The sequence below is a fragment of the Cetorhinus maximus genome, chromosome 19, assembly GCF_964194155.1.
Source record: "Cetorhinus maximus chromosome 19, sCetMax3.hap1.1, whole genome shotgun sequence".
NCBI lineage: Eukaryota > Metazoa > Chordata > Chondrichthyes > Lamniformes > Cetorhinidae > Cetorhinus > Cetorhinus maximus.
Genome location: NC_135897.1, coordinates 24,538,599 through 24,559,853, shown reverse-complemented (window position 1 = coordinate 24,559,853; position 21,255 = coordinate 24,538,599). Strand labels below are relative to the sequence as shown.

The 21,255-nt window shown below is 42.8% G+C and overlaps 1 protein-coding gene across 2 annotated transcripts in view; it reads right to left on the bottom strand.

Annotated features, from left to right (window-relative positions):
* Positions 1-21,255, bottom strand: part of uggt1 (UDP-glucose glycoprotein glucosyltransferase 1) — a 142,484-nt gene that overhangs the window by 106,103 nt on the left and 15,126 nt on the right. For both annotated transcript variants that reach the window (XM_078563597.1, XM_078563599.1), the window contains exons 7-14: positions 19,878-19,974; positions 17,126-17,204; positions 15,207-15,307; positions 7,356-7,455; positions 6,030-6,090; positions 1,509-1,600; positions 1,233-1,383; positions 535-654 (exon numbers count right to left, since the gene is read on the bottom strand). In XM_078563597.1, the coding sequence (XP_078419723.1) occupies positions 535-654; positions 1,233-1,383; positions 1,509-1,600; positions 6,030-6,090; positions 7,356-7,455; positions 15,207-15,307; positions 17,126-17,204; positions 19,878-19,974 (801 nt within the window). The remainder of the gene's footprint in view (positions 1-534; positions 655-1,232; positions 1,384-1,508; positions 1,601-6,029; positions 6,091-7,355; positions 7,456-15,206; positions 15,308-17,125; positions 17,205-19,877; positions 19,975-21,255) is intronic.

Here is a 21,255-nt window from a genome sequence, read left to right as displayed (position 1 = left end):
AGCACCTAGTTCCAAAAGTCCTGGTTCCGATGACTATAAGATGTCACATGGAAATAAAGCTTAGGCAGACTAAACTTGCACATGGACATGACCCACAGACACTCAGACCAATTTGGCATTTTCTCCTTTGGAGAAAGGCAAAGAATGTTTGGTGTAGCAAGTTGGAAAAAAAAACTGAATACAAATACGAGATGTGTTAATGGTGGAGTTATGCTGCAGTTTGGGAGCAAATTACTAGAACCTTTACTCTACAGCAAGTTATGCTGAATAAGACTACCAACTGGGAAAAGTTAAAGGATTCTCCATTATCAAGGGTATTAATTAGTCATTTATCAGCAGAAAATTAATCAAAGTAATTCAGTCTGAAGAGCTCATGTATATTGCTAATTCACATTTTCAAAATTGCTTTTAAGAAATAAAAAAATTCATGCTCCATTTTCCTGTACATATAAATAACCATACCATCTAATGTGAAAACGAGGTCTTTGACAGCCTCATACATAAACAAAATTAAATCATTTCCTTATTACTTACAAAGTTGTGAAAGTTTTTCCGAATCTGCCGGATAACTCCAAGAAACGTAGGTCTCAGAAGTTCCTGCACATTAGAAGGCCACGTGTTGTATTTGCTGTCCATCTCCAGGTTATTGATCCACTATTTTGAAAAGAATAGTCATTCTGATCATCATCTATGAAGCCAGTCATAGCTGAGCGGATAGCATTTTACAGTTAGTTAATTAGTTAAAAACGACTAGGAGTAACTTTGACATCCTTTTGATTTATTACTGTAATTTTGTTGATTCAACAATGTTGATAATGTAATCAGGAGTTTGAATATAATTAATAAGCACAGCTGAAGAATCCTGAACTACAATGATGGTATCACCTAACATTAATTTGCCTCTTGCACTGTCAGAATAAGTTAGTTCTCAAAGCTAGTGCTTCCAATGGTGTAATGAGGGCATGGTTGGGATATGCAAATAAATCATTGAGAGCATGGAAAGTGTTTCACCTAAGCCAAGTGCTGTTTAAAGGCCCTTTAAGTAAGAAAAATTTTGGTAACAAGACTCCATCTAAAGAATATATAGCAAAATTTGGTGGAGTAGATGATAATCTAGCCAGCAATGTACCTGTAAAATTGATTACACATCGAAATTGTATCACCAAGTTCAGCCAGTAGCTCTGTTTGGACAATGAAAAACAAAGCCCAGGATGCAGGGCAATCAAACTTACATAGATAGCTGGGTTTCGAATATCCACACCATAATCAGAATCTGCTGGTTGTACATTTAGCTTCAGCAAGTCATGCAGCTCATCCCCTTGGATACCCAGATCGTGTAGACCTTCCATGAGACGAGCCTCATTGCGTAGGAGGTCCAGAACACTGACAAATACACAAAGACAAGCTAACTCATTTTGATAGGAAACCAGCTGCTTAACTGCCTGCAATTTACATTTGGGCTTTCAAGAATTTATTTGCATATATTGAGGTAGACTGACTCTCCATACCTGAAGATATCTTGCACGTCAAGATCAATACTAAGGCCATTGATAAAAAGTGCTGAGTCACCTGGGTGAAGGCCAAAAGTTTCTTTGAAATACTGAAAGCAAAAAAAACCATTATTACCAAAAATGTTTCTTGTAACTCCTAACTCTGCATAAAATTCCTATTTTAGACCTCAAATGTGCTACAATTTGCTTAGCCAGATAATAATAAAGACACAGGCCAGGGAGTTACTCTGTCCCTGCTGTTATCTGATCCTGACCAGAGAAGCAGCTCAGGGGTTGAGATAAGCCAAATGACCAAGGTTCCTGATCACTAACTGGCCAACTGTTGCAGGAAGTCTGCAAACAGGCACATCAGCCATAAACAAATCAGGATTGACCGATGCCCCTATAGTCAAATGCTCAAGCACGTAATCATAGATCGCACAAGATGAATGGTCACCTTTAACAGCAGTTAAAGAGTCATTTCCTCAAAGAGTGGGAAAGAAATAAATATATACAATTTTAAAATCAGCATTAAAACGGATGTTGCATCAGCTGTTGTTACTAATTCACAATAACAGCAGCAACTTCTTTCAGTTCTTTGTCACTTGCCCCAACGTTCAGAATGGCAGACAATAACTTCAGAAGTTTTACATTTTGCTCACATCCAAAGATCAGAAAAATGTATATATTATCCTCTTAATCCAGATGAGCGCAGGCCTAAGCTCTAGACAGCAAGGGGCTGGGGAAACAGGAATGTAGAAACACAGGATGAAGAGACAAACTGCTGCAGCTGTACTGGACAGAAGTTTCACACTGTTCAGCTGGAAACTTGAGCTCACTTTTGGTCACACTAGAAACACATGAGGAAAGCATAAGTTTTTTTTTTAAATCATCAGATGGGTTCCAATTCCCCACCTGCCACAATGCAGGAAGGGTTCATTGTGAGAGAATTATATTTTTTCAGTAGCTACAAATTACCTGTTGTAGGGTTGCAGATAGAACTTTAAACTAATTAGCGCAGGGTTCAATTGAAGGGGAGTTTAAAAAATCAAAAAGAAACGAGAGAGCAGAGGTGCAGGGTAGTGAAGAGGCGAACAATAATCAAAGTGTGGCAGGAAGGGGCAGAAAATATAAGCAGAAGAGTGCATCAGAAATTAGAACCAGAATGAACAATAATTGTGAAAAGTCAAAGCTTAAGGCTTTTTATCTGAATGCACACAGCATTTGTAACAAGATAGATGAGTTGACAGCACAAATACAAATAAATGAATGTGGCTTGATAGCTATTACAGAGATGTGGTTGCAGAGTGACCAAGACTGCGAGCTCAATACTCGAGGGTATTCGACATCATTGGAAAATAGGCAAAAATGAAAAGGAGGTGGGGTAGCTTTGTTAATGAAGGAAGATATCAGTGCTGTGGTGAGTACTGATATAGGCGCAATTGATCATGATTTGGAGTCAGTTTGGGTGGAAGTAAGGAATAGCAAGGGCAAAAAAGTCACAGGTTGGAGTCGTCTACAGGCCCCCAAAGAGTTGCCTCACTGTAGGACAAAGTATAAATCGTGAAATAATGGGGGCGTGTAAGAAGGATGCTACAATCGTCATGGGTGATTTTAATCTGCATATTGACTGGACAAATCAGATTGGCATGGAAGACGAATTTGTAGTTTTTCAGGGATTGTTTCTTACAGCAATACATTGCAGAACCTACCTGGGAACAGGCTATTTTAGATCTGGTAATTTGTAATGAAGAGCAATTAATAAGAGATATTGTAGTTAAAGATCCTCTAGGGGGTAGCGATCACAACATGGTAGAATTTCAAATTCAATTTGAGGGCGAGCAACTCGGGTCTCAAACCAATGTCCTCAACTTAAATAAGGGCAATTACAGAGGTACGAAGAAAGAGTCGTCTAAAGCAGGCTGGGAAAATAGACTAAGGGGAACGTCAGTGGATGAGCAGTGACAGACATTTAAGCAGATATTTAATAACATGCGGCAAAAATTTATCCCGGTCAAAAAGAAGGACTCGATGAGAAGGATGAACTGCCCATGGTTAACAAAGGTGATCAAGAAAAGTATCCAATCAAAAACTAAGGCATACAGGGCGGCTAAAACTAGTGGTAGGCCAGAGGATTGGGAATATTTTAGGAACCAGCAGTGGATGACTAAAAATCAATTTTCTCCCTCTTTATTAGCTTATGTAAGTAAATTGGCAAAAAAATATAAAAACAAACAGCAAGAGCTCCTACAGGTATATAAAAAGAAAGAGTGGCTAAAGTGAGCGTGGGACCCTTGGAGGATGCGACTGGAGAATTTATAACAGGGAACAGGGAAATGGCAGATAATTTAAACCAATATTTTGCATCGGTCTTCACGGTGGAGGACATTATAAGCATCCCAAAGATATCAGATAAGCAAGGAGCTAATGGGAGGAAAGGTCTTGTAACAGTCTTTATCACGAAGGACAAAGTATTTGACAAACTAATGGGACTAAAGGCAGACAAGTCAGCAGGGCCTGCTGGCCTGTTCCCTGCATTTTAAAGGAAGTGGTTGCAGAGTTAGTGGAGGCATTGGTCAAAATATTCCAGAACTCACTGGAGGGTCCCAGCTGATTAGAAAACCACTAATATGACGCCCCTGTTCAAGAAGGGAGGGAGACAAAAAGCAGGAACCTATAGGTCAGTCAGCCTAACATCTGTCGTTGGGAAAATGCTAGAATCCATTATTAAGGAAGGAAGAGCAGGACATTTAGAAAAGCTTAATGAAATCAAACAGAGTCAACATGGTTTTGTGAAAGGGAAATCATGTTTGGCAAACTTGCTAGAGTTCTTTGAGGATATAACAAGCAGAGTTGATAAAGGAGGACCGAAAGATGTAATGTATTTGGATTTCCAGAAGGCATTCGATAAGCTGCCACATAAAAGGTTATTGCACAAGATAGAAGTTCAGGGTATTGGTGGTAATGTATTAGCATGGATTGAGGATTGGTTAACACACTGAAGACAGAGAGTCGGGATTAATGGGTCTTTTTCAGATTGGAAAGACGGAACTAGAGGAACACCACAAGGATTAATCCAAGGGCCTCAATTATTTACTATCTATATTAATGATTTGGAGGAGGGGGCAGAGTGTAATGTATCCAAATTTGCTGACGGATCAAAAACAGGTGGGAGGGCATGTTGTGATGAGGACATAAGGAATCTGCAAGGGGATATAGATAGGTTGAGTGAGTGGGCAAAAACTTGGCATATGGAGTTTAATGTAGGAAAATGTGAGGTCATGCACTTTGGTAGGAAGAATCAAAAGGCAGACTATTATTTAAATGGAGAGAGACTTCAAAAAAACACGCATAGAGGGATCTGGGTGTTCTTATGTATGAAACACAAAAAGTTAGCATGCAGGTACAGCAAGTAATTAAGAAGGCAAAGGGAACTTTGACCTCTATTGCTAGGGGGTTGGAGTTTAAAAATAGGGAAGTCTTGTTACAACTATACAGGGTGTTGGTGAGGCCGCGCCTGGAGTACTGTGTACAGTTTTGGTTTCTGTATTTAAGAAAGGATATACTGGCATTAGAGGCAGTTCAAAAGAGATTCATTCGGCTGATTCCTGGGATGAAGGGGTTGACTTATCAAGAACGGCTAAACAGCCTTTATTCATTAGAGTTTAAAAGAATGAGGAGTGATCTTATTGAAACGTATAAGATTCTGAGAGGGCTTGACAGGTTAGGTGTTGAGGAGATATTGCCACTAGCAGGGGAATCTCGAACTAGGGGACATGGTTACAGAATAAGGAGATACTCATTTAAAACTAAGATGCGAAGGAATTTCTTCTCTCAGAAGGTAGTTAATGTTTGGAATTCTCTACCCCAAAGAGTTGTGGAGCCTAGATCACTGGAAGTATTTAAAGAGGAGGTAGATAGATTTTTAAAATATCAGGAAGTCGAGGGCTATGAGGAACTAGCACGAAAGAGGAGTTGAGGCCTGGGGCAGATCAGCCATGATCTTATTGAATGGTGGAGCAGGCTTGAGGGGCCAAATGGCCTACTCCTGCTCCTATTTCTTATGTTATGTTAAGAAGGTCACAGAACTGACCTATTTCAGTGTTGGACACATTCCAACTGCTAATGTGAAAATAAAACTTCAAGATGTTTAATGATTCAACAAACTTGTCAACTGCTCATGTTCCCAATGACATGAATAACATGGCTATAATTTAAAGGTCTTTAACGATTGTCAGTGCCCAAGCAATTCTGCAATAAATAATGTATCTGTAGAAATATGCACAGTAGAATAAGTGTACCCAAAAAGGGCCAATGAACAAGCTTGGTTTTTTTCTTTTAGAACCAAAGGGTATTATAAAGCCATTTAGAGAAGCAGCAATTACCCAGCCTTAACCATCTGAACACTGAACCTTCATGCATCAGTTCAGTCTTCACAATTCTCAAGGCATGGCTCTGTATTCAGTTGAATTTGAGGCTTTTCAACCTACACTGTCAATTATTTGGAGTAGAATGATAGAATTTAAAATGCATTCTTACTTGTTGATGCTCTTCTACTTCCTTCCTCATATCAGAGTTCACAACAGTTCTGGTTATAGATCTGTACGTTTAAAAAGAGAAACCATTACACATTAATTCTGTAGTTTAGAAACTCAAACATGGTTTTCCAAACATTGAACTATATCTATTAAATGTTAAATTAATATTTTATGAACACCATTATTTTTCTCTAAATTTGGCCTTGTTTCCTCCAGTACTTTCATAGTCTTTCAAAATTAAAAATCCAGACTGAGTAAAAAAATATTTAGCAGTCACAGCGAACTTCAACGTTGAGAGAGTCATTAATTGATTCTTGGAATATCTATTTCCTTAAGAAACAGCTCTAAAAAAGAGTCATATGGGCTCAAAACATTAACTCTGTCTTTCTCTCCACAGATGCTGTCAGGCCTGCTGAGTTTTTCCAGCGTTTTTTTGTTTCTGCTCCTTCAGAAACAAATTCTATTTCACAGTTCCGATGACTCTTCTGCTTATACAACATGAGCTCTGAATATGCAAGATCAAATTAAATATATTCTGAAAATTATGGGCTGGGATTTTACTGTGAGCAGTGAAAGAGGGTCTTTGTTAAACTTGAACATAGACTTTCCAGGGGGTTTCAAATGGCAAGCTGCTGTCAGAGGGACATTCATCCTCTATGGGGTGATCTGGGATCTGCGTGAACAGGTCAATAAACAGAATCTCCTTTACCAAGGTAAAGTATCATTAAATAGAGGTGCAGCTTCTGAACCAGAAATTATCAGTTAGAATATTTAATTTAATGTCAAATCAAATACAGAAAGCAAAATAAAAAAGACAGAAAGAACGACTGAGAGAGCTAAGAGAGAAAGAAAGAGAAACAAATTAAATCTTCAACAGTAATTAAAAGCTGAAACAATGAGACTTCACATTCATAGTAGTTAATTTTCAATGTCAGAGAGGTTGTTTGACAGTAATTAAGAGTCATCACACCATTAAAGGGATACTTAAACTGAAATGGACAAGCCCTAACTTTTTGCAGTGAGTTTAGCCCTTATTTATGATGTCAGTACAGTTTCACGCTACCAATACACCCAAATGTGAAACCAGGCAGCAATAAGCCACTTTCACATAGACAATGGACCAGCAGATATCTCAGACATTAACTTCTAAATTTCAGTGCATTAACTGGAAGTTGCAACCTGATTTGTGCATAAACAACAGTAAGCACCCTTGGTCCCACAATTATTTTCACAGCAAAATCAGGCCCATACCTTTAAATATAAGTCTAATTTTATCAATATTATATCAGTGTGGTTTATACCAATAAACAGAGATCTATTATGGTACCTGGCCTTAGTGGGAAAGTTCTGGCTCAAATCACGCATAACCATCAAAGCATCAACTGTAGGTGCAGCCAAGATTCGAGCAGCAGTTTGGAAGCTTAGGTCTGTTAAAATAAACAAAAAAACATATAATGTATATATACAAACTTCATAATTATTCAAGTAATTGAAGTGGCTACAAACTATACATAGTACATAGAAAGCCTTGGAATTTTTAGCCTGGAAAGAAGGAGTCAGAGAGTAATTTAAGATAATTAAGGGGATGGAAAAAGTAAATCCAGAATAATAGTGCAACTGAAACAGTGAAAGTCAGACAAGACAGTACAGGTTCAAACTGGTAAACAATTCATTTAGGACTAATGTCAGGAAGCTTTTCTTCAAATAGGACTTAGAATAGATTCTCAAATAGAACGCAAGGTCAATACAACACTGTTTGGTAGTGTGATAACTGTTTTAAAATAGATATTGTTATTTCTTTGTGAAAACTAGTTATCAGTGCTGCTGTTTCCTCCTGCCACACCTCTTAGGGCTTCTTGTTTTAATTTAATGAGACCAGAATATGCAAAATACTACAATCGATCTAACAGTAAATCTCATTTCCATGACAGGAAGGGTCCGGTGAGCAAGTCACCCAGTTATTCGCTCAGCCAAAGTTGGCATACGGCATTGAGAAATGACAGATTTTTTTTTGGAATTTTAAGTCTAACAGATTCCAAAACCAATAGGATTTTGCCTTCCTCAGTATTAACTGAACAGACAGTGGACGGAATATTCCATGCCTGCTGGTGTTGGGCGTGATCGGTGGCATGAGCGGACAATATGGCGGTTTTACGACGGAGGGAAAGCTGTTCGTGATCGTCCCCTCAGCCTGCCATCGGCAGGCTGCGTTTCCTGCCATCGGATATCGGGAGCCTCATCATAATACATCAGCATATCATTATCAGGCCAGCCCACCGGAATCGTCCCACCCCGCTGGATCGCCCACCCATGTCGGCAGCAAAGCGCACCCACATGTTTCACAACAGCACATAAAAGGCGTGCACTTGGTGGCCTTTGACAGGAACTTGGAGTTGAATAAAAAACTCGCCAGGGTCACCAGCTGGACTTCAAGCTTTAGGGGCGTAAGGATTAAGGGCAGCCCTAGCATTGAGGCGACTTGTGGTGGTGGTGGGGGGAGAGAATTACAGGCAACCCTGCCATTCAGGCGACTGGTGGCTGGGGTGGAGGCAAGGGCAGCCCTTCCGTTGAATATAGCGCACAAGCATTCGGGGTGGGGTTAGGGTGGGCGAGGGAAGTGGCCACCCCCCCCCCCCCCCCCCACCCCGTGCATAAAGTGACCATTCCTCTGCAACTGAGACAGTTTAGGCTCCTAGCTTATCTGCCCACTCAAGCAACGCAGAGACATCAAAATGCCCCACCACCCCCCACCGCCACCGCCGCCCGGCACAGACTGCAAATTCATGAGCATTTTAGTGCACTCCAGAACGGTTGGACGACTGCACACTTTGTACAATCTCCTCGCTAAAGCTGGCCATGGAGCAGTCACTGCTGGAGGTGCTCACAGCCCCTTGCAATGTCAGCATCCTGGTTTGGACCAGTCTCCCCCATGGGTCAAGCTAACAGGACAGCCATGCAGCACATTAATCTCTGGCCATCCAAGTGGTGGCCAGCACTCTCCAGGAAGTGTTAAGGCGCCATCACACTTAACCAGGACAAGTTCACATACACCCATGCTAATCATGTGTCTCCCTCTTTCATCCTGCAGGAGGAATACATCAGAATCAAGGAGCCTGATGAACTAGCTGTATGCCTGATGGCCTACAGAGCACGAAGGTGACGAAGGAGAGAGCAGCTGATGCTTCTGGCTGTGCAGAGGCAGGAGCAGCAACCTCAGGAAGAAGGGGTGACTGGGGCTCCCGCACATGTCGCCCAAGAGCCACAGCGAGCCTTTGTAGGCCAGCGCCCAGAGTCTATAGACGCCGCCTTTCATTCCTGCAGGTGACTGAGAACCAGTGTTGCCAAAGACTGCGCATGTCTAGGGAACTGCTGGTCACATCTGCCAGTTACTGCAGGATTTGGCGCCATGGAGACATAGAGGGCACCCACTGCCAGAAGCTGTGAAAGTAACCACGGCGCTGAATTTCTATGCCAGTGGCTCCTTTCAGGGCTCACAGGTGACCCCTGTGGGGTCTCACAAGCCTCCACCCACAAATGCAACCACGAGGTCATGGATGCCATCTTTGCGAAGGCACACAATTTTGTGCATTTCACCCGGGACAAGGACAAGGATGCAAGTGCGATTGGATTCACCCAGATTTCAAGTTTCCCACAGGTGCAGGGTGCGATCGATTGCACTCATGTGGCACTCAGATCTCTGTTGCAGCACACGGTGGAGTACATCAACTGCAAGGGGTTCCATTCGCTGAATGTGTGCGACCACCAGAAATGCATCCTGCAGGTGTGCGCACAGTTTCCAAGGAGTGTGCATGAGGCCTACATCCTCAGCTACAAGGGCAGGTCAGAGGCTAGGAATTCAGCACTGAGTAACTCACCTCCTGACTCCCCAAAGCCTGTCCACCATCTACAAGGCACAAGTAAGGGATGTGATGGAATACTCCCCACTTGTTTGCAGCTCCCACAACACTCAAGAAGCTTGACACTGTCCAGGACAAAGCAGCCCGCCTGATTGGCACTACATCCACAAACATTCATTCCCTCCACCACCGACACACAATAGCAGCAGTGTGTACCAACTACAAGATGAACTGCAGGAATTCACTACAGCTCCTCAAACAGCACCTTCCAAGCCCAAGACCACTATCATCTAGAAGGACAAGGGCAGCAGGTAGATGGGAATACCACTCCAACTGGAAGTTCCCCTCTAAGTCACTCACCATCCTGACTTGGAAATATATCATCGTTCCTTCACTGTCGCTGGGTTAAAATCCTGGAACTCCCTTCCTAACAGTACCGTGGGTGTACCTACACCACATGGGCTGCAGCGGTTCAAGGCAGCAGCTCACCATCACCTTCTCAAGGGCAACTAGGGATGGACAATAAATGCTAGCCCAGCCACGAAGCCCACATCCCATGAATGAATAAAAAAAATATGCTGAAGAGATGGTGGCCAGCCCCTCCTTAAAAGTGCTGAGAGCACACCGAAAGAACGGGAGAACTCCTTGGTGCCTGCCCGCTACATTATGGCAGCAATGACAAGCGCCGCCGAGGTGCAAGCATCAGTAATGTTTCCAGGGAGTATGAGGCCCGACCATCACTTTGGTCGAAGGCTGCACAGAGTACAGGGGAGAGGCCCTGGACTGAGACACCTGTCTTTATCTTGTGCAGAAAAGTTTCACATCTGAGTGACAAGAACATTGCTCATCAGAACAAGGAGCCATAGGCAGGGAGACATTCTTGGCAGTTTATTGACAATAGTAAACAATATGTACACGTGTTTAATACCCATGCCCAGGTTGTGCAAGTAATTCTCCTTAACTTTCCTTACTCCTTGGTGCTCCCCAGACATTCACAGCGGAGGCGGAGGCAGCCTGATGACTGCGACGCCTTGTGATGACCTTGGCAGGCGTCTTCTGGAGGGCCGAGACTTGGAGGGCCCTGACCTGCTTTCGGGATCCTGCTGTGTGGCAGTGGCACCCTCCTCATCCTGTGGAGCTGGAGCTGCTGAGGTCACAGGAAGAAGGGAGTTGGATGGGCCAGGCACTCTCGCAGACACCTGGATAGATGGGCCCGGAATGTGCACCTGCTGATCCTCCTACCTATGGTGCCCGCCGGCCCCAGGCTGCCTCCTTGAAGAGAAGGGGTAGCTGGAGTGAGATTGAGCTGCATGGCACCCCTCTCGTGTACACAACTATTGGAGGCCAACTATAGCATCAGCAATGGAGTTGAGCCCACGCAGCAGTGCAGGAACGAAGTCCTGGACCAAGGTCTCCATGGCAGCCACCATTCTATGAGTGTTGACCTCGGTGCATTGGCATGCTGGTGCTATCACCTCAGGTTGAAGGTGGATGGACTCCCTCATCATGCCTTGCAATCTGAGGAGTGCAGCGGACATCCCTTCCTGGTGTACCCGAGCCTGCCTTTGTAGCTCCAGCAACTGTGACATGACCAAGTCCAGAGGCTCGTCATCTGACTTGGACTCAAAGTTCTGGCCTCCAGCACTCCTCCGAGTGCCAGAAACCTGGGAACTCCCCGCACCCACCTGCTGTGGATCAGACAGTGCGATGTGCTCACCAGGTTGTGATCCCAAGGCTATTCTAAAGCTAGGTCCCACCGAGGTGTGTGTCTCTGCGCTGGTGGAGGGTGTGCTATATCAGGACTTCAGGGAGGGTGCCTTCGGATTCCTCTTCAGAGGTTTCATTGGGGCTTTATTGGAGGCCCTGGGTCATAGGCTCTGTCCGCTGTTTAGCAGATGTGCCTGCGAAAGGCAGATTATTAGTGCATGGCAGTGGCCTGTGAAACAGGACACATCACTCACAGCATGTTGTCTGATGGGTGTTGCACTGCTTGACCCTGACTTGGTAGAGCACAGCTGACCTCACCGTCAGCACAGGAATGGTCTGTATGCTCACCGGCCAGCTGGGTGGCTGTTTTCAAATGCCACGAGGACCTTGATTTCGGGCATTCTGCCACCGGTCTGCGATCTCTTCCTCTTGTTGCATGCCAGCTTGTCCTGCACGAACAGAGGTGGAGGAAGTGTAAGCAGGACGCCTGCCAGGCCAGACAATAAGTATGCCAGGCCTGTGTGGGTGGTGAGTGGCCCCATGGACGAGATGAGGGCTATGACGGTGAGTGTGAGAGAGTGAGTGGTAATGTCCCTTGAACCGGCAGTGAGTGACGGCCCTGTGGATGTGCGATAGGTTTGTGAATGTGAGTTGAGAGTGATGAGAAGAGTGACTTACCCTGGCAGAACGGAGGAGACCAGTCATCTTCTTGCAGCACTGGGTGGCCATCCTCTTTTGAAGGGCATTGACGCTGACCACTGCTGTCACTGCCTCCCATGCTGGGTTAGTGCTGTTGCTGCCCATCCTGCAGCCAAAGCAGGGGTAGAGGACATCCTGGTGGGCCTCCAAGGCATCCAAAAGGCGATTAAAGGATGCGTCGCTGAACCTGAGGGCTGCAATCTTCTTCAGTGTCAGGGCCATGTCTTCCATGCAGCAGTGGTGGTCTGGAAGCAGAAATGTGTGCTGCAGCTGGGCTGTAAATATGGCGCCTGGCGTAATGCAGCGGTGGGCGGGCAAATGAGAGCCTGCCCATCATGGAAACGGCATATTTCCCGGGAGTTCTTAAATAATGTGGCGAGTTTGGGATGATACGGCGTGAAAACCCGCCAGCGTGGCCAGCAGGTAAAATGTTCACCTGCTCTGGGACGATTCCACTTGCTGTGTGGGTGCTTATATGACAAACCGCATAAGAACATTTAAGTTCAATGACAAACCTAAGTAAATAAAAAAGTTTCATGGCTGATGCTCCTCTGACATTTGGAGACGAATTAACTCACTGCAAAGAATATATTCAAAACAAATCAGTTCTGACAAATTATTACTTTTCTTCCCCCAACAAAAATATACAGGTTGGGAAAACTTTATTCGAAACCCTCGGGGCCAATTTCATTTCGGATACTGCATATAAAGTTTACAATACAATAGCCTAAGCTAGGCTAGCTATAGTATAAAGTAAATAAAATGACTAGAAAAGTAAGATGGATCACTGAAGAATAAATACAGGGTACCTGTAATAAGTTTCTTTTTTTACATATTCACCACAAAATTCGCAAGATAAACAGCACAGACAAACTAGGGTTCCCATGAAGGTCGATGAGATTCAAAAAAAGCGCGATTTTTGGGTGTGTTTGGTTTTCGGATTTACAGATAAAGGATACTCGACCTGTATTCCTATTTGGACATACACCATTAAATACTTCGGATCATCCGGAGGTTATGAAAGGCTTCGTATGAATGCAAGTCTGTTTAATTAATGGGGTTTGCTTGGTTAAATTTATCTGGATAACAAAAGCCAAGGCCAACTGTGACATTAAAAGGGTATATTTTGCTTGCACATGGGTACTGTATTTCCTCCTTTTTAGCAGATATTTCTGGGTGATCCAGGAAATGCATTTGTGAAATCTACTGGCTTTGAGCTAAATCTATCCACTATTTTATTTTTAAAAGTTCTTCTCAGTTACTTCATTGAAGCTATTGTTACTATATCCTCCCCTCATTTTCCTTGGCTCAACAGCAGTTTGAAATTGGATTTGCATAGCTGAAGCTGAATTACACTCTGTCCACAAGCAACTGTAAGAACATATTGTGGCAGTGAAAGAAGGCAACTGTACAAAAGTATATTTACAAGACATGTTCCAGAACTATTTTTTAAAAAAATGTCTGACTTGAAATTTGAAGAACAGGTCGCTCAAATGTTTCTTTAAGAACTTGGAAGACCTCTATTTTGTCAAGAAAGAAGCAAAGAAGAACTGATCATTTTAGCTACGAAGATTCTTGCTGAACACATCCAAAATCCAGCACTTTACAGTTCAGGAGTAACCTGATTTTTTTTGTTGCATTCGCTAAATCCTAAGTGGGAATGAACTTTTAAAAAAAAAGACAGATGCTTAGTACAGAAACAGATGCAACTTTAAATCTGAACTGATTAGACTTAGTTGCTTTTGTCTGTAACATCTTAGTCTGCAGTGTTCCTGATAGGCTTGTAAGATTCTGCCTTACAGAAGAGGGGAGTGGGGTGGGGGTTGTGGGGGAGAGGTGGTGCGGAATAGAAGTGCACTTTTTCATCAAAACTTGATACATTGATGACACATGTTTCTATAAACCTTCAGGTGATCAAAATGAATTCAACAATCAGTGCAGTTAATCAATCAATCGAAGCATGGTTTTGTTAGAAGTATCCATTGTAGTAGCCTGCTCTCATCTCTCAGTTTGACATTACTTCTCAAATTTAGTAAAAATCCAAAATTACTGAGTAATGGGGTCATTAAAAGGTGAAGATCTGATATCATGGGCAGGGTTTTGCCCTTGGCAGGGGCGCTCGGCAGGGGCAGTCGGGAAGCTGACCACCGCCCGTGATCGGCACCGCACCGCGATTTTACACGGACGGGCCAATTAAGGCCCGCCCGGCATGGAACACGAGTGGCAGTGCTCAGCGCTGCGTGTGTGGGCAGGGGGAGGTGGGCGAGCAGGCCGAGCACAAATTTCGCGAAAGAGCACTTCAATCTCCCTGAGGCGTGGAGCTGCCTCAGGGAGATGAAGTGCTCTTTAAAAAAACTTAATGAATAAAATAAAAAAGTCATAAATGATGTCCCCTCATGTGACTCTGTCACATGAGCAGGGGCACGTTTTTAATTCAACGGTAAAATTTTTATTTGCTTTAGGAAACCTCATCCCGCCCGTGGATGAGGTTTCCTAAAAAATGCAAAGGCTGCTTGGCGTTTTTGCCCGCCCCCCCAACCGTAAGGTTGGATGGGCAGCGTAAATTTGAATTTAATTACTTTTTAATGGCCTTAATAGGCCTTTTAATTGTCGGCGGGTGCGCTGTCCGGTGTGCACCCATCATACGAAATATCGCGAGACTACGCGATGACGTCGGGACATTTGCCCCACGTCATCGCACGCCGTTTTACGCTTGGGTCGGGTGCGCGGCCGCCGAGCTCAATATTCTGCCTCATGTTTCTATTTGTCCACATCAGTATGTTATTAAAAAAAAACCTCTCAATCCAAGAATGTGCCTGGGCTATATATTTAAATGAGTAACTTGTTTCCAGATAATAACAAGACTGACAAATTTCATGACAGTTCCAAATTGGACAATACTCCCCTCAGCCTACCTTGCAGCTGCCAGACTTTGAGAGGTGCCATCTCATTTGTGCTTTCAACCAGGTGCTTCCTCAGTTCTTTAAGCTGCTCCTTGATCTCAGGGTACAGCTGTCTATCATCAAGGGAGAAATAAAGCCGTGATTACTACAAGAGGAATTCATCCATAACACACTGGCACCATGCAAAATCATCCAACTCCAAGCAGCCCTTGGTATCGAGGTCAGTAATAACTGAAGCTCCTATTTCTACTGCTGTTTACAGAAGGCAATAACTTTAAGCTTAATACTTCAAACTTTACCTTGAAGTAAATCCACCAATCCACCAAAAGGACATAATACTTTTATATAATTTTAAATATAAAGCAATAAATACACAATGGTCCCTAACTTCTGAGTTTCGGGGCAGTGCATCTGAGGGGGTACCCCAAAATGCGCTGGGCAACACCCCCTGCAAGTTCCCAGGTAAGGACTGCATGGCAATTGCCCGGGAATTTCAAACTTCCTTTAGGCAACTGCTCTGCATCAGGAACCATCCAATAACGCAATTTAAATTGCAAACTGTCATACAGCAATAGTTACCCAGAAAAAGTTAGACGAATTAATACTTCTTCTAGCTTCTGGGTAATTATAGCACTGACCCACCCTGATCTCCCACAATACTCCTCCCCCCCCCCCCCCGCCCCAATTCACCAATAGGACTCCCTGCAACCCCCACTAGGACTCCCCACCCTCCCCATCACGGGACTCCCCCCACGATTCCTCGGCAACCCTCAATCCCTGCCCTCCCCCGGCACTAACCAACCTCCACCTGCTGGCCCAACCAAACCACCACACCACCACCCCACCACCACACCCCCGGCGGCCCGACCTCACATGACACCTCCCCCACCCCATCTCCCAGGCCCAATTCAACCCAACTCACTCCCACCCCCACGCCTTCCCAAATCCTACCCGCTTGCCTCGTATACTTACCTTCTCCCTGGCTTGTCAACGTGGCTGGACTTCTAATGTTACCAGGTTTACAGCAACTAGTGCCGGAAAAAAGGTGGGGGGGTGGCTTACTTACCTTCGACTAAGCTTCCCTCGACTATAGGTCTTAGGAACCTGCTGTGCTGGAGTGATCTCACCCAGCCTGAGTCGGAAGGTCGGGCAAAATAGCAGCAGCTTAATTTTAAGGTAAGAAACTAGGAGCAGAATGGCAATTCGATTCAATTGCCACTCCACCGGAAGTTACGGGTCATTATCACAAAAACTCTGGAATAAGGAAACACCATTCAAGTTATAGAGCTTACTCCTCCCAACACTGTGCATAATTTACACCAACCTCCAATTCCAAGGGACACGGTAACCACAAGAAAGTTCACAAATCCTCAAAAAATTCTTTCCAACTCTTGATAGTGAACAAGTATAATTCTCATCTTCCAGTCTATGTTATTCAACCTGATGTACTGCATTCCATAACTGGTATTCCCAACGTTCAAAAAGAAATGAGATCCTCGGGGTATCGTGGATCTCTACTTAGCTATATATTTTTCAGTATGATCATGACCAGGTATTGATCCAGCTCCCATTTGTAAAGGAGTTATCAGTGTACTGTTTTGATGCATCATATATTCTATTGGGAGATATTGGTAATCTTTATTCTCACTTGAAGAATGACAATTTTGTAGTTATGTGCTAGGATCTCTTAACGTTTAGACTGCTGGTAATTCTCATGCCTACAACCTTGTGCAATGAACCATCTTAAAGTAAAATAAATTAGTCATAAATGGCACTAAAATAAAACTCTTTTCAACTGAAATTTACACATAAATGTGCCTTATAACTTTGAGGGATTTTCGAACCACTTGCTAGAACGTCCATGTGTGTGTGAGCAACAGTGTTACGGGTTCCATTACTTGGCAGCCGAGCTTTCCTATGCAGACTCTTACTTCAGCTTGCCGAAGAGGAAACCTTGGACTTCATCAACAGGATCATTTTCATTTATCACAGTGGCATTCAGTTCAGAGCCTGTAAGACAACAATAGATAGCCTGGGGATGAGGGAGTTTGCTAATGGGTAAAATGACAGAAGAAAAGTGAGAGGTGTTCAAAAAAGAATTTAATGTGATACAAAACCAGTTTATATCCCAAAGGGCCAAGAGCTCCATCGCCAAAAAAATTGCTACAGATTACCAAAAAGGTTTAAAAAACATAAAATTAAAAGAAAAAGCATACAAAAATGCAAAAAATAGCAGATGCTCATGAAGGGGAAAGATACAAAGTATAGCAAAGGGTGACAAAATAGTAAGAGCCACAAAAAGGAGAGTGAAAAGAAACTTGCAAGGGAAAGCAAAGTCAACACAAAAAATGTTTATAATTATAGTAGGAAAGAGGGGGTGTGATCAGGAGCGACTGAGCCTTGTGAAAACTAACACCAGTGACATTGTCAATGAAAATAAGGAAATAGCAGGCATATTGAATAATTACTTTGTGTCAGTAATTACAGTAGAGGAAGAGGTCAACATGCTAGAGATCCCAAGGAAACTAATACTGAATCAGGGGCAGGGACTCACCAAAATTAATGTAACCAAAGTAACAACGCTGAAGAAAATAATGGCATGAGAGGGAGTGACAAAACCCCAAGGACAGATGGTTTTCATTCCAGGACTTTAAAAGGTGGTGAGAAAATGACCGATGCTCTAACTATAATCTTCCAAAGTTCTCTCGATTCAGAAGCCATAACTTTAGAAATTGCGTTTCACTCCACTATTTAAGATGAGAGAGGGCAACTAGAGAACTATAGACGAGTTAGCCTAAAATCGGTTGTCAGGAAATTACGAGCATCTATAATTCAGGAGACAGTGATTGAATACCTTGAAAATTATAGCTGTTCAGAGAGATCCAACATAGATTTGTAAAAGGTAGGTCATGTCTGATGAATCTGACTGGATTTTTTGAACAGTTGACCAAAGTAGTGGACTGGGGAATGGCAATGGATGTTACTTATATGGGACTTCCAGAAGGCATTTGATAAAGTCCCTCATAAGATACTTTTAGCTAAATCTGAAACCCATCGAAATGAAAGAAAATTATTGATCTGTTTAGGAATTTGGCAAAGCAGCAGGAGACACAGGGTGGGGATAATAGGCAGGTACCCGAATTGGCAGGATGTGACTGGTGGTGTCCCATAAGGACCTGTGTTGGGACTTCAACTATTCACCGTATTTATTAACAACTTAGATGATAAGATTGAAAGCCATATATTGTAATTTGCCGATAACACAAAGGTAGGTGGCATTGTAAGCGATGTAGGTGGAAGAATAAAATTGTAAAGAGATATTGATAAATTAAGTGAATGGGCAAAAATATGGCAAATGGATTTCCATTAGGCAGATATGAGGTCATCCACTTTGGACCTAAAAAGGATAAAAAAGGGTGAAAAGCTAGAAACATTGGAGGTCCAAAGAGGCATAGGGGTCTAGGTACATAGATCATTAAAATGTCTCAAAGAGGTACAGAAAATAATCAAAAAGGCTAATAGAATGCTGAACTTCATATCCTGGGGACTAGAATTAAGGGGTCAGAGGTCATTCTTCAGCTATACAAAGCAATTATTGGACATTATCATGTCAGGTGGATGTACTGACATCCGTAGAAATGGGCATTAATGCCAATGACTGCTCTGTTCCTAACCCGTCATCAGCATTTAGGATTTTAGGAAATTCTCAACAGAAAAAAAACAATTGCAAGTCCGAATCTTTTCACAGATGCCAATTTTCATTGTTTGATAAAAGATTCTTCTACTGTAGTTTTACCTGTTATTAATCACTTACATAGTCATGATACAGTACCTATAATTAATAGCCAGTAAATGCCAGTTTACAAACATTTAAGTTCTAAAATGAAATGGATTTTATTTACACTTCTTTTTCAGAGAAAGACAACATTATTTGTGTAATGTTTTGGGAGCCTGGCATTCAAGTAAAGGCGTCACTTGGTGCAGCTGTAAGCCATCCAAATCAGAAGTTCCTAGTTCATTTTCAGGTCTTTACAAGGAGGTGTCAGCTGTGGCTCAGTTCATAGCACCCTCGCCTTTGAATCAGAGGGTTGTGGGTTCATGTCCCACTCCTAGAAAACCAAGAACTGTGATTGTACTCGAAAGAAGTTGCAATCTGTGACTGTCGGTAACTCGAAAGAGTTTCAGGTCTTTACAAAGTTAATTTCTCTCAGCTGATAACAGTTTGAGTGCTACAGCGGGCCTCACCATCCCTTACTCTTGCTGAAGGTGCAAGAACCTGATTCTTGTGTGATGCCCTCCACAATTAAGCAGCCTGGTGACACTAACTGTCAAATCTCACACTTTAAAAAGGACCAATTGTGGGAGATATCTGGCTTTCGCAGTGCCCATAGGGCCACAGCTCAGCAAGAATCATGGTATCAGGTGGAGAGAGAGAAAAACTGTCAGGGTATTCAGCTTAGCCTTTACAAATGATCATTACTATGTCAGCCAATGTTATAATTTTTTCGTATTATAAAGCTACTTCACGATGATAAACTACGAATATTATTGCAACTAGATCCAATTTGAAAATTGGTCTTTAGATAAGAATAGCTAGGTGATGTAAATTTGTGTATACAAATTAAATTAAGTCCTTACATTAGGAACTTTGAAACAGTACAGAAATTGAATTGTTTGAATCACCTGTCACTTGTGTGTCATCTTTGGCCTTGTATTCAGTGCTTTTAATGGCAAGCTCAACTCCATAACCAGAAAGTAAGACCTTCTCCTCACTTGGATTCTGTAAATAAAAAGCCCAAAAATGTAAAATAAAAAACAAATAAATTACTCATGCCAAATTTTAAGCATTTACTCATTACTTAATGAAAATATTTGCCAACAATGGTCCAGATTTTCCAGCAGTCACGGTGGTGCTTTCACCATCATCACTCCACTGAAGCTGACAGCAACTTAAGGGGCAGAATATTGCCGTCGGCATACAGGGGCGGGGTGAGGTTTCCTGAAGGTTTTATAAAATTAACAAATAAACTTTGTCAACTTCACAAACACATGTGGGGGCATGTTTAAATAATTTTTCACTTTATTTTTCAAAAACTTTTATTATCCACTTAATTTCCCTGAGGCAGCTCTGTGCCTCAGAGAGATTGCTGCGCTCTTTCGCGTGCATGTGCAAAAGAGCGCAGGCCCCGACTCTCCCTCCTCCACCCCGCCGGCACAGCTAGCGCTGAGCGCTACCGGCCACGCGTTACCGGGCCTTAATTGGCCCGCCTGCGTAAAATGGCGGTGCGCAACCAACTGCGGACAGCAATCAGCTCCGCGCCCGCCCCCGCCAAGCCCGTCCGCCATAGGTAAGATTCTATCCAAGGAGTCTACACAGTCACACAATAATGCAAAAATCCAGAAGCTATTGTCAATGATTCCATGTTACTCCATAGGGTGCACTGTAGAGGTTCTCAAAGACTACAATGTCCATGGCAATTATAATTTCACAAAAACTTTCATTTTTACACTATTATTCTTGCTAAAAAAAAACTTGAAAGGTTACACATGAATGAAGTGCAGCTATTTTTAATGGCATACTAGCTTCAGAATTATTGCTGAACACTTTTCTAGCCCTGAAAAGCTCATATAATGTATTTCTTCATAATGATAAAAAAAATCCACATATTTTTTAAAAAGACATATGTTTTTTTTTAAGCAAGTTCATCTTTATTTTAGCTTCTACCTTAATCCAATCATAATTATTTCACAACCTCTCAGATACTGAAGTGGTCTATGTCCATATGCAGCAAGACCTGGACAACATTCAAGCTTGGGCTGATAAGTGACAAGTAACATTCACACCACACAAGTGCCAAGCAATGACCTTCTCCAGAAAGAAAGAATCTATCCATCTGACATTCAACGGCATTACCATTGCTGAATCCCCTACTATCAACATGCTGCAGGTTACAATTGACCAAAAACTGAACTGGACCAGCCATATAAATATTGTGGCTACAACAGCAGGTCAGAGACTGGGAATTCTGATTCACGTAACTCATTTCCTGGTTCCCCAAAG